The following is a 16,506-nucleotide window of genomic DNA, read 5'->3' as shown; positions in this document are numbered from 1 at the left end:
CTAGTTCACAATGGGACAATAGAGTATGTGGTGAACAAGCCGTCTATACCTATAAATATAGTAAGAGAAAAATCAATAACTGACAATTTTTTTATTTTATAGTTTTCATACATATATTCATACATATTAAATCCACAGTCATAAAATAGCAACCTCAGAAATGGGCCTATGTAAGACAAAAGGGAAAAAAATGAATATATTTAAAATCAGGCTTGCACGAAATGCAGATAATCACAAATAGGAACCTTACATGGGTTATTCCAGGTAACAATATATGAACCAGTGATGTGACAACTGAAGAATATGGAAGCAATGATGCAAAAGCAATGCTTAAGACTAACTTTGCCAAATAAAAGATGTCCCTCAAACATGCACTTTTTAAGTTAGGTTAAATATAACTGATTGCAGAAAGCTGTGGAGAGCTGCTTGCCTCGGATATCAATGTGTGGACAAGGGCATACTCAGGTGCATAAACAGAAACCATGTTAATTTTCTTCTGGACTGCAGACAACAAGGCTGCATAAATTTAATGTACACTAGGTTAATAACAGTAACACATTACACACAATGTAAGTTTCATTATATAAAGGTGTAATTTTATACTTTTATCAAATGCGCTACATTAGAAGATGCCAATCAGCTTTGCAACACACAGGACACTGTCTATGAAATCATCTTCCTAGGTTGTATCCTTTGATCATGGTGACAGCCTGTAAACATACCCTGAACAAAGGCTCCTATATGAGCATTGGGGGATGGGGTGGGAGCCTCTGATTTTCTACTCAAATGAGAATGTTTCCCAAAGTCATACTCGTGAACAGGCTTCTCCTTCCTTACCCTGACTGGTAAATCTTTTAGGCATGCTCCACTGTTTTCAAAAAGAGATCTTGCTAAAACTAGAAGGCTCAGAACACAGCAAAGCAATTTTTATATAAATCTAAGGACCCTACAGCAATTTTAATGAAACACTGACATCCATTATTAACTGGCATAATAAATGTAAAAAAACAGGCAAGCTCTTACACTGCTGATGTCATATGAATACTCCATCAAAGACCTAAATGTAACAGGCATTTTTCCCCCCGACAAATATCTCACTGGAAAATCCTGTCTTCTCCAGCTTTAAGGTTAGTTACAAACTTATTTTGAACTGCTAATGCTACCAGAAGAAATTTATAAAAGGTCAATCTGAACTACACCTTAAAGATGACTTTTCAGAAAATCTTCATAACTAGGGGAAAGGGCATTGCACTAAAAAATATCCATCATTTGTAGGTATTTTGCTCAAAATCCAAGCCCAAGTCTCCTGATAAAAAAAATTGCAACCCTTTCCCACTTATATCACATATTTTAAAATGCATGCACACACCATTTTCAAGAAGACATAAAAATGAATAAAGAATGAAAATGCTATGCATTGGCAATGTAAAAACTGCTTAATATACAGGCAAGCCATGTATTTTTTAAAAAACCAACTGTCTGTTAAAATAAGGTCTAGTTATTTTCTTTGTTTTCACACAATGGTGACATGTCGATAGTCACCCAACATAAAAGAGTAAACAGTCCATCTAAGATGTGCATATTGCCTTATATAGTTGTCAATCTAATGTATCAGATTTAATATGAAATACAGTATTCTAAACTGCAATGAAAACACTATATTGAACAATGTAAGTTTTACTTCCACTTATATTTATTTTCCTTGTTTGCAAACATCAAAGTAAAACATTCCCTGTCAATGGATTCAGACCAAAATGTATACTCCTACATATGCAGCAGCACACACAAGAGACTGTTCAGGTGGCATTTTAAAAAGTAATTAAATAGTAATACAATAAAAGAAAAAGGAGTCAAAACCAGCAGAAACAGAAAATGGCTGAGAGAAAAATTTAGCTTTCTGGTATTTGTTACCATGGAAGGAAATTGAACAGGTAACTCATCTGCATCCCCCCTCCCCTTCGTATTTGAATTACTTTCATTCTAGCATATATGGCATTTCATCACAACTGATTTTGCTAATATAACTTTTTTATTTAGTGAAGCCCAAACCTCTAACTTTCCAGGGATTACCAATTTTATCGTTAGCATTAATTTTGTAGCATACATTTTATCTGGAAAGGTTAATATGATAATTATTTTGCTTTGCCTTTAAATCCTAGCCTCTTAGCTTTCTTTTTTTTTCCATTTCTTCCTAAACTCAAATGTTTTCATGTGAAAGAGGTCAAACAGTTTTCTGAGAAACTCAAATGCCACTGAATGAATGCTAGGATGTCTAGCTTGTGACCTTATTAGACAAGAGGTGAACAGCCAAAAATTGCAAAATATGCATTCATTCTATTGAAAACGAAATAGTGAAAAAATATTAAAAACTTCACAGACAACATGAAAAACCAAAACCATTTAAACACCACCATCAACAAAGTGAAAGACAAAGATTAAAAACTTTATGTCTAGAAAATAAATGTCCTCCCCCCCTTAAAAAATTTTTTTTTTAAAGTTTCACTACCTTTTGCAGACTATTTCTGTAGCCACACCAACCCATTAATTCTTCTTATGACTTACATGCATTAAAATGCTTGCCCTCTAATACAATAGGGATATGTTGAAGAAACAAATAATTAGCGGCTTAGAAAAAAACTACCAAAGTTTTAATTTCTAATGCAGAAAACTATTTTGGTTTAACCATGTTTACCACAGATGCTGCTTAGGATCTCCAAATCCAAAAAATAAAAAATAAAAATTAAAATAAAATAAAAAATTAACATTTTCCAGACGATCACAACATGCACACAAACTTTGCACATCTGCAGAAATCAAACAGTACAAGAGGTGGAATCAAACACTACTCCATCAATATTTACAATGTATTAATTAATGACACTCTTTCTTTCTTGCATCATCCATACTTGGTTAAACCCAAGCTTATTACGATCACACAGTCCTCACAGCCCCAAACCTTCTTCTCCCCCCCACACTACTCGCACACAACACATATACACACATTTATTTCCACATTATTAAAATTTGCACAAATGTTTGCTCTTACGTTAGTAACCCATCTCCTTTTGTGATGACTCAAAGGCCAGTAGTACCTGAAGTAGGCAAGAGGATACATAATATAGAAAGTGAAGAACAATGAAAAACCATACGCTGTTTAAAAATAAGCAAAATGTGAAAATGATAGGCCAGCACAAAGGGAAAGAGATCAGTGAAACTGCAGAGACTAAGGGAAAAAAACCCACTCAAAGTGTCTTTTACAATTGTGATACCATTTTTTGCCAAGATCTTAAGCAAATAATACTAAAGGTTAAATATAAAACAGACGAAAACAACACCACAAAATATTTGCTGAACAACGCCAAGCCTGTACGTATCAGCATCCCAACTATCATCAAGTCTTTGTAGATTACAAAAGAAGGTATTTAACACGCGTGATAGCAATCTGGCAAAGCAGTTTTTACCACTCCAATGTCCGATGCACCCTTCCTGAATCCCCATTGACTGCTTTCTTTAAGGTGCTTACAACTGCACTGAATCTTCAGTTTTCAAGTGTTACAAATGTAACTATGGTTGAGTGAAAACAGTATGTTCCATGATATATTAATACACATCTACCAGGATATACATCAGCAGCAGTACTCTGCCGTCATAAATCCAACTTGATTAAGACAAAATAAACTCAACTTAAATCACTAACCACTTATGACTGTCCTCACCCCCTCTAGAGAAAAGAGGTGCGTGTGGAAGGGTGGGTGGGTGTTTGGAAGACTGCAAGAAAAAAAGTACACTAACAATATAGATTTCTGAGGGCTAAGAATCCATGAATTCATGGTTCCTTAGTAGAATTCTGACCCAAGACACTCTTCCGATCAGCTGACATAAAATACCAATTCAACACACCTTTACTTAGTATTATTTAAAAACAAAACAAAAACATGCATCGTCATGTGCCCAGAAACTACTCGGAATTAAAACTTTTCCTTAAAAAAAAAAGCAACATTTCTGTTGCTGCTATGAGGAGAAAAGTTTAAATTATAATCCTGATTGCTTTTGAGACAACAAAACAAGCATGAAATTGTACTGTTGCTTTCTGAAGAGGCATGGCATACAGTTTGACAAAACAAATACCCCATTTCCTTTCTGGAAAAGCACACTTGTGGGTGGAACATTACAGCAATACCACTTAAAAAAAAAAAAAAAAAAAAAAAACCCAGTTCTTAGCGTCTTAAACTTTCAGGGCTTGATAGGCCATGTCAGCTTTGCTTCACAAAAGAAATCTATGGCTTCTGTAAGGGGCAGGAAAAGAGGGGAGGTACTGACCTTTGATCAATCTACACATCTTGCATGCTTTACTTCACACAAGGTGAAAGAAAGGAAATAAGCAACAAAATTTTATTACCGACAACACAATTTTTAACTTTTACGAAACTGAGATGGTAGTGCAGAAAGGATTGAAACCCTCTCACAAGTCTTGGTATTCTTCAAAGCATAATAAACGGTGTGTTGTAACAAGGTATGGTGCCCTCTCTTTTCTGAAATCTCCATTATTACAAATTAAGTCACATCATCTGTCTTGCTTGCTGAACCATTTGTTGGAATACCACATAAGCAGAGAGACAACAGAGAAGGGGTGGCATTAGAGAAGAAAGAAGCCAACAATATATATCCATCCTCATCCATTCTTCGCAGTCCATTCTTTAGATCTTCTGGATCTTGCTTCCCACTATAACAGGGTTGTTTCTCCGTATCTGCTTCTGACCATGCTCTTTATAATCAAAAGGACAGTCGTGTTTGTCCGAATACCTATGAAGGCTACAGTATAGGCCACCACATCGACACTCAAACCCTGCAATGACACCAGACAAAACCAATTTTAGTATCAATGAGAAAATTTTTACATTACAAATAGACACGTCTCTTTCATGTATTACAAACGTTCATTGTTTTCTTTATGGTTAATAAGAAATAAGTGAATAATAGGTAAATGCACATAATTAACAAATCTTATGTGGTAAAACTGGATCCAGGAACAATGCCATAAAGAGAGATGAAGAAATAGCAAAGGGGTGACAACAAAAAGGCCCATTCTTTACAAAAGATCTTCACCAAGACAAGTCAGCAGAAAATCTCCAATGGTCACTTTCTCACAGAGTTGCTAAAGCATGACTGGGGAAAAAACAGTAAAGGTGTTTAACACTCTATCAAAGAGATTGGGTGAGAAATAAATGGCCTAACAAATAAGTGCAATTGCTTGCCATATTCTTTCCAAAAAAACAGCAACAGTGACGGCTTCGGATCAGACAGGAGCACAGTTAAATTGTCATATCCTGATAGAAAAACACCTTCACCAGAGAAAGAGAATTACTTTGTCTTTAAAAAGACATTTGACAAAATTTGACAATGGGGGTGGAATGTGATGCAAGAATTCAACATCAAAGAGCATCTTGTTCAACCACTGAGGCACCACACATAAGCTAAAGAAGAAAAGTACAACAGCCAGGAGGGAGATTTCTTTTGCTGACAACAGAGGACGTCCTCATCCCCTGTGCTGTTCAATATCTTCCTGGACATCATCAGGTAAGAGACTTCATAACAACCATTTATATGGATAGGATGCCCCTTTGCAATCTGCATTTTGCAGTTATCGACTTGATGGCAGAACTCCCGAACAGGCTGATAGACAGCTCAAGTACATATGAGATGGAGGTCAGCACTGACGAGAACAAAGTCATTATCGGGCACCACAAAAAGAGATCTACACAAATGGAGTACAGCGCAATGAGGTAAACAGTTTCAAGTACCTGGGCACTACGCTCTCTGAAGATAGTAGTTACAAGTAGATATTCATGTAAGGAATGGCTAAGCGTAACAGAATCTGGCAAAGCAACAGTGTTAGATTCCACTTCTACAGGCTGTACAAGTCCCCTCTGCTTACTCATACTCAAAAACAAATTCAAGCATTTGATTCCAAGTGCTTAAGAAACCTGCTTCAAATCTCCTATAAAGAACACACGACCAATGATTATGTATGAAGTGCTGTCACCACCCTTGTGGGATGCCAGAAAACCCTTCTCACAACAGTGAAATATCATGTGACCTGGCACAACATTGTTCCCCAAGAGGTTCATTGGTCACTCCACGGAGAAACTTAGTACTGCAATGGACCATCCCAAATAATGTATCGTTTCAGCTGCGATAGTACTATTGGACCAGCTTATCTAGTATGGATCAGGAAATGGAGGACAACCCACGTCCTGGCAAGACTTTCAAGTATACAATGCAGAAACTAATGATGTCAACAAAACATGACCATAAACTCACCAGTCAGGCCAACTTTTTTGCGGCAGGCATGGCATCTATTTTTCTTTGGCTTCTTATCTTTATCACCACTGCTATCAGAGCCCCCATCCGATATATCTGCACCACCTACAAAAAAATAAAATAAAAAATAATCATGGAACTTTGTGGGTCTACCAAAAGCAATTGCAGAAAAGAAGATTTATAAATGATGTCAAAATACAACAGTGGAGAGAATGAGTAAACAGTGTACAACAGGTTCTTGCCGAGCTTTAGAGGAAGTAAGGCACAACACAGCTATGCACGTCTTTCTCTCCTCATTTGTGTTGCACTTGTACTGCTCACATTTGATATGGGGTGCTTTTTGTTGACTGGTAACAGACTACTACTGCTGACAAAAACAATGACATAAGACATAAATAACAGTGCTTTGCCTACAGTCTTTACTATGACTGTAAGCACATTAAAAAAAAAACAAGCATCCCTTTGCTTGTGATGAGTTTTTCCAATTCTCTAGTATTTTACCTTCAGCTCCCTCCTCACACTGCTCTCTATCTTGACTGGACCCTCCAGCTATGGGAACAGTAGGGCTAGCTGTCCTGATACTAGGAAGAGCACTGCCACTGTCGGTCAACAGCGGCTTTTCACCTGCATTATTTAAAAAGTCATCAAGAAATCTCTTGAAATTTATTATAACAATCCTCTTCCAATACTAAAGAACTACAAGACAACAGCAGCTTTGCATTAAGGCAAAGAGTCTCTTTGATAGAAATGAATCAAAGCCACATCTGAAGTGAGCAAATATGCATGTGCAGCGTACACTGCTACTCATACTATTTGTTTAAAGGTGACCAGGTTTAAAGTCTCAGAGAAATTAACACTCTGACCAGCTCCTTTCATCTGTTTCTCTATGTGGTCAGTAAGAAATTTGGTTAGAAGGCCATTAAATTCATGATTTGGAAATTTCCAAATCTTGACTAAATTTTATAAAGACAAGTCTTCATATTTTAAAACAGATTTGAATAATGGCAAGTACTTATTTACAGTATTTAACAATAAAGGTTACAGAAGTTCTTGTTACAAATGGATAAGCAAAAAAGGACATACTCAAGCATGGTTTTCATGAGTTGGTCACAAGAACAGTTGCTTAAGGTTCTCTAAAATATGGTTTAAATTTGCTACCTATCACATCATTCTCACACTAATGTACCACCATTACATCACTTTAAAAAAAAGCTTATTTGTGCAATGTATGCACGACTCAAAATATAAATGAATAAAGTGCCCAGTCGAAACATGTGGTATTGCATCACTTCACAAAACGCCAGCATGCTCCTAAAACATTAAAATGTACATCACACTAAAAACTTCAGAGGCACTGGGTAGGGGGTTTGGTGTGAGGGGTAGGCATGTTGGAAAAATCCTTGACTGCTGACTGAGGTTTAAAAGTAGTTAAGAACGATTTCAAATGCTTTTATACAGTTTACCATAGCATGTGCTAGGTGATGGATGCAAACAGCTGATTTAACACTAAGTTACTGCCAGTAACTCATAAAAAAATCTCGAAAACAAACTTAAGGATACAAACTACACATGATCTCAAATGCAATACAAAATAAAGATCGCTGATGTGAAGAGTTTTTGCGGTTGCTAGAAGACTCTTATGGAGTGGCGAAAGCCCGCGAATGAAATTTCGACTTACTAAAAAAAAATGTATATCTATTAACCTACATTAAAGACAAGTATCTGTGATATTCGGTTTGAAAGTGTTTTAAGCTATCGTTTTGTTATAGCCACAAGCTGGCCTGCCCTTAGAAACGTGAAGGCTGCAGGTGTGTGAAGCATTGTTGTAACCACAGTAGAGCCTGAGCTTGTCCTTCTGTGCATACATGAATACATAAAATGTCATGGCCGGTGCATTTCCTAGGCCAGGACGTGGTTTCTGGAGGCTGTGGCCATAATGTGGTGATCGTGTTAAATAACAGTCAAGATTGTCAATCTCCAATACAAATATCCATGATTTTGGATTAAAGCCTGCAAATGCTGATATAAATGTTCTGGAAAACTGCTGCATCAACAGACTGGTTTTTATAAGTACTTAAATGGGAAATACAAGAAATTATGAAAACCAAAACATACTTAAGGTTGTCTGAGCCAGAGTAGCTGTCATATTGTCCAACTTTTCTGTGGCAGCTTCAGCTGACGTGGTTCCTGGACTAATGCGTCCATTGCTGACTGGTGAAGAATTCTGTTTCCGTTTCAGGACATCCTTGTAACACTTGGAGCACATTCCATCAAATGTGGCACTTGCATAGAAGCCACAACCCATCCTACACAACGTGGCTGGTGGAAGATTTTGATTTCCATTTTGTTCCATTATACAGTATATGATGATTCACAAAGTTCTAAATCCCCGAGGACCTTCCTGTGATTAAAAAAGTAAAACAGTTTACCATGGTAAAAACTAGCTTTACAGCACAACAGTAAAGCCAAATACACCAAATGAGTAATTCTTTTATCGGTTTGGGCAATGCAAGTATAAAGGCAGTGTTGCAAGGTCATGTCTTGCCCAAAACAAGGTGGTTGGTACCTAGAACATAGTGTTTCCCCATCCACACGATTAATGGGATAACATATTGAAGGTCATTTTAACCAATAGCAGAAAAAGCACACATTATAATGTCAGTATTATTTTGAAATTTTTCCATATTGCATAAAAAAAGTATGTAACCATTATTAATGTCTGATAACATCGATAACTTCCACATCAAGTTTATCACAAAACATATTGCATGATGAGATTGCCTCACCGAAAGAAGAGGCAAGTCATTTCACCCCCACAGCCTAAGTGTTAGACTGTGGCCCTGATGGCTGGAAGTGTGCGTGAGGGCGAGTGATAGGGTTTTTGTATGTTGATAACTGAGTCTTTCAGGTCTTTAGTGCAAGACTTCTTGCTCACCATGTTAGCATTTGTGATGTTCGGGTCGCGACACATGTGTATAATAAAATTGTTTTGTACTGTTACTTTTTTCATACATAGCGCGCCGTTTCTGGTCAAGCGAGTGGTTGTGTGTTTGTGCCGGGTGTTTGAGCGGTTGGGAGTGTGCATCCGGAGGCGGTGCGACAATCAGAATAATTAAAAAACCCTATAAGTTTAATATACTATTTTACTCTGAAAAAATCTTCATCATTCAAAATGACTCCTCTTATTTGGAACACATTTAGTCTTTAAATTATACTAAAACTTTACAATACTTTTGCCCAAGTATTCAACACATTTTACAAAACATGAGACCAATATGTATATACAAAGCATTGCGCACACTCATACTGGGAATAATTTGCCGTTTTAAATGTTGTCGGTAATGCTCTAAAATGCCCTAAATTTAACCTGTATCGCACCTGCATGGCTAGTATACAAAAGAATAAGAATTAACTGATGTCTATTTCCCTAACCACTGCCGTTTTGGAACCATTAAAATTTGAGTGACCAGTCCATATCTAGTTAAAATGGATAATACTGCTAGAAAGGTTGATTACTTCGAAACATAACGGGAACAACAATCTATTACCAATTATATTTCTAGAAGTCTAGCGTATGCACTTTGTAGTTAATCTGAAAGGCAAGGTCGCTATGGCGTAGTTAAGGAGAAGCGTATCTGTAACATTTCAGAAAAAGTGTGATAACTAGCCTGAAAATTATACTTATAAAACACGCACTTCTGTTATAGTTACGTGCGTGCGTTTGAATGTCCTATGTTAGATGTGATTAGTAAGAATGATCATGAAAGGTAGTAGCTGGAAGACAAGCCAGCTGATCTAGAGAAGGGAGCATAGAGCAATTCAACAACGAATCGTTTGTATAAGCTACGGTAACCATTAATACTAATTTTAAACTAAAATAAAACAAATTAATTAGATAACAGATGCTATCCCCGTAAGCTCATTATAACTAATACAATAAGATATATTTCAATTCTGAGCGCTGATAGGATTTGTTTTCCTTCCTAAAATCAAGATGGCGTCTTGTTATCGTAGACACTAAAATAGAGGAATTTTATAACAGCAGGAAAATTACGACAATATCTGTTGTTATAATTCGGTTAATTATTAAACGACCAACGTACCTTGCCGCTTCTTATACAAGAAATGAACGGGGTTATCGAACTGAATCCCTTTCCTCTTGCCTACGTGTTTCTCGCCTTCAAAGTCACTGTGTCACGATTCTAGTTCTAGCCCACGTGACTTCCCCTCGTATCACGATTGGCTGTAAAATAAGCCATTCAATACTTTCTTTGTCTGGTGACGTCACAAATTAGTCAACGGGCAATCCCAAGACTGACACTATTTTTGGATAGAACTGGGTATATTCTCGAACAAGACTGTACACGGTCAACGTGTTTGGCCTGTATTATTTTATCACAACTAAGACCCACAACACCATTGTCTGACTATTTATGTTTCTTAAATTATCTGAAAGCATGATTGAACTTGTCCGATAGTCGTTAGTATTTGGATGCTACATATTAGTTATAAGAATTATTTTAAAGAACCTATATATAGTATGAAGCGATGTTTTAGAGGTAACATCCATTACTTCCAGACATAATCTTCTCATCAATTTATTACCTTAATTGTGCCTGACATTAATGGTCACGGGTCATCAAAATGTACTTATAATTATACGTTTGCAAAGCGGATTTCCGGAAGGCTCTTGTAATTTTTATCAAGAGACACATAAACGCTGCATTGTCCAAAATGTAAGTAAACCAACCACACTGCAATGTATCAAAATATGTCTTATTTGCACATGATTGATTCATACATAATTACTCAGTTCTAAAGCAGTCAAGACCCAGCTGAGTAATGCCCTCACATGACGAAGTAGGAAGTTTTCCGAAGAGAATAAGCTTTTCATTCGCAAGACGACGCAACAACGCAGTTCTAATAGCAACTGAGCAGTTCTAATAGCAACCATCAACCCAGACTAATTAGCTTTGGCAAGTAAATTATTTTTTTTAATTTAAGTATTCTTGGCTAAATCCAAATGATGCAGTCAAATAACTGCAAAAAATACGATTTAATTTCTCTGCCTGTATTCTTCTATATTGCTGGCGCCAGACAAAGATTTGTAATAACTAGGAATCATGCCAGTTGAAATCATAAACGAGTTTATCTTGTAAAACGAATATTATCAAACCTTTATAGTATGTAAAGATACAACTACTCTCAAATAATTGTAAAGCAAACATTTATTTTAAATTTTTAATTCATTCCATAACAAACGACAAGTTATATTTCTACCGTTTGTGAGGGAAATAGCTTTGTCTCTAAATCGTCCAGTTGCCATTCGGACCATTCCTAGATTTTGTCATTAACTTCCTGAAGGCGTAAATCAAGGAAAATACAGAGGTGCAAGCTTTAATCTGAACAAAATTTTTATAGGATAAAACATAATATTGTCTCTTGTCGTCTAGATTGGAAGAGATTAAGAAAAAATATGAAGTCAACTGCAGAGAGGACATGAAAATTCACTCATCCTGAATCTCGTGAGCTAGAACATCCCTGTTTTTAAACATTGATGAAAAAATTGCCACATCTAAGGCAGTGCTTATTTGATTCCTTTACCATCTGGTAACCACGCACTCCAGCATATTCAAAGAGGCATCATGTCTCACACAAATGCGAGAGGTGTCATCGCTGGAGGAGTGAAAAATGTCAAAAATAAGGGCGTCGTCCGCGAAAGGGCAGGAAAAAAAAAAATCAGGGCTATTGAGATCATCACCTTTAAGCCAGTCTTCTTTGCTTCCTTTGCTAGCTTACCCAGTTTGGTTTGTGCATGTTGCTGCTGATGAGATAGAAGACTAATGTCATCTGCAAAGTCCAGGTCCTCTAGGTGTTTGGTGAAGGTCCACTGGATACCGGTGTTGTTGTCTTGGGTTGTCTTGTGCATAATCCAGTCTTTGACCATTATGAAGATTGTTGGTGATAATATGCAACCCTTCCTTATGCCAGTCTTCATTATGAAAGGTTCAGTGTGGATAGCTTGGCAGGATGAGTCTTCGTACAACCCCAGAATAATGTTTATGAGCTTAGGTGGAATGCCATAGTTGATCATCAGCCTCCAGATGACGCCTTTGTCTACTCTGTCAGCCTTCTCTGAATTCACAACAGTTATATAGAGGGAGGACTGCCTCTCAATAGACTGCTCAATGATGATATGGAGAGTGGCAATGTTGTCAGTGCATGACATACCTGCTTGTTCTGAGTCTCTTGTCTCGTTCTGTCTTCAGTCTCTCTATAATTAACCTTGTCAGGACTTTTCTGGGGATAGGCTGGTGTTGACATGAAGTTGTTCAGTTGCTGGTGCTATGTCAAGTAAAGATAGTGGACGAGGTCAATTTAGGATCTCTTTAAAGTGTTCCATCCAGCGTTCTCTTTGTCCTGCATCATTTGTTATAGTTTTGCCATCTTTGTCTTTCACCGGCTTGTTTAGGTTAATGTTCCTGCCTGACAGAATTTGTGTTATTTTGTATAGCTGCTTCATGTTTCCCTGAATAGCTACTGTCTCTGCTTCCTCTGTCAGTTCATGGGTGAAGCATCTCTTGTCCTCCCTGACAGTCCTCTTCGCTTGGCGGCTGGCTTACAAATATTCAGCTCTGAGACCTTCTCTTGTGGTCTTGACATTGGTTGAGCTTCTGTTCAGTCCATTTCTTGATTCAAACTTTGCACAGGTCGCTGGAGTCATCCATTCCTTGTGTTTTCTTTCCCTCTTCCCTAGAACATCTATACAGGTTGTCTTCCAAATAATCTTGAGTGTTAACCAGTGTTCTTCCACTGATTCTTCTGTTAGGCCTCAATGCATCCACTAGAGACCTCCATATTTGTCTGTCAGCAGCAAGTTTAGCTATGCTGTTTCTTTTGGCCAACCATGCTTCCTCTTGCCATCAGCTGTCCAGTGAAAAGCTGTTTAGAGTGGTGCCTCTGGTTTCATTCTGCACATATGGCCTAGCCATTTTCATCTTTTTGGATTATGGCTGTCATATTTGTGCAGTTGGCTCTTGTAAGGATTTCTTCATTAGTAATTATTGTTAGGTAATAAAGGAAATGCTTTGTGATAAAGATTGTAGCATTGTTTTATATGACATATTCCACACATCCCAGGAGGTGACGCACAGACATATAGAGTTTATACCACCTGTCAGTCTTTGTGAGAGGGGTTTTACTGAATTTTCATGGCAGTCTGGATATTAGCAAAACTTATGAAAAGTTTAAATAAAGCTGATATTGCTTGACCTAACAAGTTCACATTGCATATTCTTAACATTTATTTGTTCCTTACAGCCAGTATGAAAAAAGAAGAGTGAAAATCTTTAAGATTTATCATGGATCCAAGGTTTGGACAACCAGGAATGTATGGTCAACGTACTACTTCTACTTACTATCCTCCACCATATAACAGGGTTCAGGATTTGCCTCCGAGTATGAATCCACAACTTCTTTCTCACCTACCCGTTGCATGTCCACCTTATGTATCAAGTATGTTATGCATTATTACCAAGGATTTGTTGCCTACTTTGTTTTAAGATCAAAATTTTATTTCTGCAGCTACACGTTATTTTTTAGAACTATGCCTAATCATTCAGTAATGTACACTGTAAGTATCCAAGACTCACCTAGGTGCAAGAAATAGTTTTAAATGATTCAGTTTAATTTTATTATAAACTATTCAAAAATGTGAATAAATACCCACCCCCATTTCTTTTTGTTTGTAGAATTCACACTTTCAAATATTAATGTCCTCACTTATGTTGATCCATAAAGTCATATTAGGAGATGCCCATGTCTAATTAATATATCCTCCCATTTCTTGGGCTGCATTGTTTTATCCTTGATGACAAAGGCAAACCTACATTCCTACATTTTCTGTTCTGTGCATGTCCGTGTTTAAAGGCTTGTACTCTATGAAATGGGCATAAATAATGAACAAAACGGAACAATTTTACAATTAGCTGACTTATGGGTCTTCAGGCAAGTCTTTAAATTGCTTGTAGGCACTAGAGAGCTTACCTATTTTCTGTAGTTTTAGAAAAATTGCTTATATCGATAACCCTGTGTTTTGTCGTTCATTTACAGCCATTTAGTCATGTTTTTATTTATTAAACGTGCATGCTGTTCCAGAAAGAGTAGCATATTTTGGGGCTGGTTTTATTTTCCTTTGCTGTTATATTTTGCTTAAGTTTGTGCATTTATGGATTTCTGCATTGTACTGAGCAGATAGCACTTTGCATCTGTACTAGAATGCATGTGTGTTGTAGTTAATTTATTAAACAATGATAGTGTTTAATTAATCAAGGAATATACACTTTAGACTGATAATATGATTAAATAATTTTTCTTTGTATTTGGTCCAACACCATGATTCCCATTTTACTTTGAATGTTAACCATTGTGCCTTGAATATTGTATGGAGAAAAAAAGAAATTTGCAGAAGTTGTGTATTTATGGAACACTTGTTGCAGGTGCAAGCAGCATCCAGCCAGTTATGCATGTGGACATGCCTCGGTCATCTGTCATGCTACATCCCAGGAATATGCTGCAACCAGCAGCTTCAACAAGTACACCTGGGCCAAAGGGGGTTGTGCCAGCAACGAATCTTGTGCCACAGTCCTCTGTCCTTTTACCTTTGGATCACATCCAACCCTCTGTAACTCTCCCTCGCTTTATATCCCCATCGCCAGTGCAGCCATCATCCACTGCTGACATTCCAGCAGGAATGCAGTATCCTGGCAGAGGATGGATGCAGTTCACACGCAATGATGTGATTGTGCCGAATTTTGGTTGGCCATTACCAGTACCACAACCCATTCCTGCTGTTCAGCATGTGTCTTTAATACCAAGAGCACAATCAATGTCTCATAGTAATTTCTCAGGTTTAGAGTCAGTCACTTGTAGCCACAGAGGAAATATCCCTGTGCGGCTTCCATTGTCATCACAACCATCTGTTGCTACACATTTGCCAGTGGCTCATATGAGACCAGGAGCTGGAAATATTATTCCCATTCCTATGGAAACAGGACCACCTGGGTATGTGATTTAAGCTTATTAACATACATTTCCCCTTTGTCCAATGCACCTATCATTTAACATAGAAACTGGAATGGGAGTTAAGGTACCATGTATTGCTCAGAGGTAGTTTCTTTAATATGACTGGTTGATACTATATAGCTGTTTAATCATAGTTCCAGTTAAAACGAACCTAGCAATAACAGGATAAACTGTTAATTTGTTGGGACAGTTCAGACAATAACAGTTGATTTTGTCACCTTGATAACCAAAATTTGATGCTGGTTGCATGCTTAGAAAAAAAGTTACATTATTATTAAAGGCTACTGTAGTCTGTCAGAATTAGGTGGAGGGTCCTTAACAATGGACTATGATTGTTTGACAGCAGAGTCATGCACTTCTCTGCTGGAAGCTTACCAATGGAAACTGATGCTTCTCAAGTCAAGGTCTGTTTGTTATTCTATGAATGGTTTATCAGTTTAGTTATCACAAGTTAATATTTCACTGTTGAAATATATTGATAGCTGATAACTGTCATTAAGTATTGCTAGGAAAGTGAGGTTTCGAAAAACTGAAGACGGATTGTGTGTTGGTGTATCCATCAAGTTTCCTTTTGCTGGCATACGGGTCAAGGGACTGAATTGAACTTCATACATAAAAAATGGCTAATAAAATAAAGGAAGATTATTTATAAATATTTCCCTTCAGTGAGTTAGTGGACCATCTGCTGGCCTATAGAATATATTCCTCTCTCCTTTACTTCATTTACCTCCTCTTTTCATGTGTGTGGGTGGGGAGAAAATGAGAAATGAAAATGAATAAAAGAGATAGAACTTATATAAGACTGTATCATAAACAAGATATACTTCTTTTGTTTAAGCTTTTGATAATAAAATCAACTATGCACTTTTCATGACAGGAGCAACCATTATCTATCCTGGATATTACACTGGAGCAAAACCAGCAGTCCAGAACTTTGCGTGAACATTTTTCTACATTTGTTAAAGAGCATTATCCTTTCCTGGGAAAGAAAATCTACATTGTCCCAGAAAAGCCTCCTATCAGTCAGAAACAACCTGACAAACTGCTTGTTCGTGCACGGGAAGGACAGTACAGGTGATCTTGCAGTTTTCCAGTGTATTT

At 37.1% G+C, this 16,506-nt stretch overlaps 2 protein-coding genes across 8 annotated transcripts in view; one reads left to right on the top strand and one right to left on the bottom strand.

The window, feature by feature from the left end:
- Positions 1-75: 75 nt before the first annotated feature.
- Positions 76-11,244, bottom strand: LOC112558206 (AN1-type zinc finger protein 6-like). 2 transcript variants are annotated; one of them, XM_025228508.1, is made up of 5 exons: positions 10,425-10,564; positions 8,437-8,722; positions 6,823-6,945; positions 6,322-6,426; positions 76-4,846 (listed from the first exon to the last, which is right to left on the bottom strand). In XM_025228508.1, exons 2-5 carry the CDS (start codon positions 8,672-8,674, stop codon positions 4,698-4,700), a joined length of 615 nt encoding a protein of 204 aa, XP_025084293.1. In that variant the 5' UTR covers positions 8,675-8,722; positions 10,425-10,564; the 3' UTR covers positions 76-4,697. The 2 variants fall into 2 exon arrangements, with proteins under 2 accessions (XP_025084293.1, XP_025084294.1); XM_025228509.1 differs by lacking the exon at positions 10,425-10,564 and adding an exon at positions 11,131-11,244 and having other exon boundaries at positions 77-4,846.
- LOC112558205 overlaps positions 10,611-16,506 on the top strand; it is an 18,017-nt gene continuing 12,121 nt past the window's right edge. For 2 of the 6 annotated variants that reach the window (XM_025228507.1, XM_025228501.1), the window contains exons 1-5: positions 11,659-11,709; positions 13,642-13,836; positions 14,820-15,384; positions 15,749-15,809; positions 16,283-16,479. In XM_025228507.1, coding sequence (XP_025084292.1) covers positions 13,683-13,836; positions 14,820-15,384; positions 15,749-15,809; positions 16,283-16,479 — 977 coding nt within the window. In that variant the 5' untranslated portion in view covers positions 11,659-11,709; positions 13,642-13,682. Of the gene's footprint in view, positions 11,058-11,178; positions 11,298-11,647; positions 11,710-13,636; positions 13,837-14,819; positions 15,385-15,748; positions 15,810-16,282; positions 16,480-16,506 lie in introns of those variants that run through there. The other 4 variants (XM_025228504.1, XM_025228503.1, XM_025228502.1 and 1 more) reach the window with 4 other exon arrangements.

The sequence above is a fragment of the Pomacea canaliculata genome, linkage group LG2 (assembly GCF_003073045.1).
Source record: "Pomacea canaliculata isolate SZHN2017 linkage group LG2, ASM307304v1, whole genome shotgun sequence".
In the NCBI taxonomy this organism is placed as follows: Eukaryota; Metazoa; Mollusca; class Gastropoda; order Architaenioglossa; family Ampullariidae; genus Pomacea; species Pomacea canaliculata.
Note: the sequence above shows the minus strand (reverse complement) of the source record. Positions and strands in the feature narration are given on the sequence as shown.

Excerpts from the sequence above, each read along its gene's own strand:
- LOC112558206 (XM_025228509.1), bottom strand. The coding sequence starts at position 8,674 with ATGGAACAAAATGGAAATCAAAATCTTCCACCAGCCACGTTGTGTAGG. Across the intron at positions 6,427-6,822 it reads GTGTGAGGAGGGAGCTGAAG|GTGGTGCAGATATATCGGAT; the intron begins GTAAAATACTAG and ends ATTTTTTTGTAG. Across the intron at positions 4,847-6,321 it reads CAAAAAAGTTGGCCTGACTG|GGTTTGAGTGTCGATGTGGT; the intron begins GTGAGTTTATGG and ends GTGTCATTGCAG.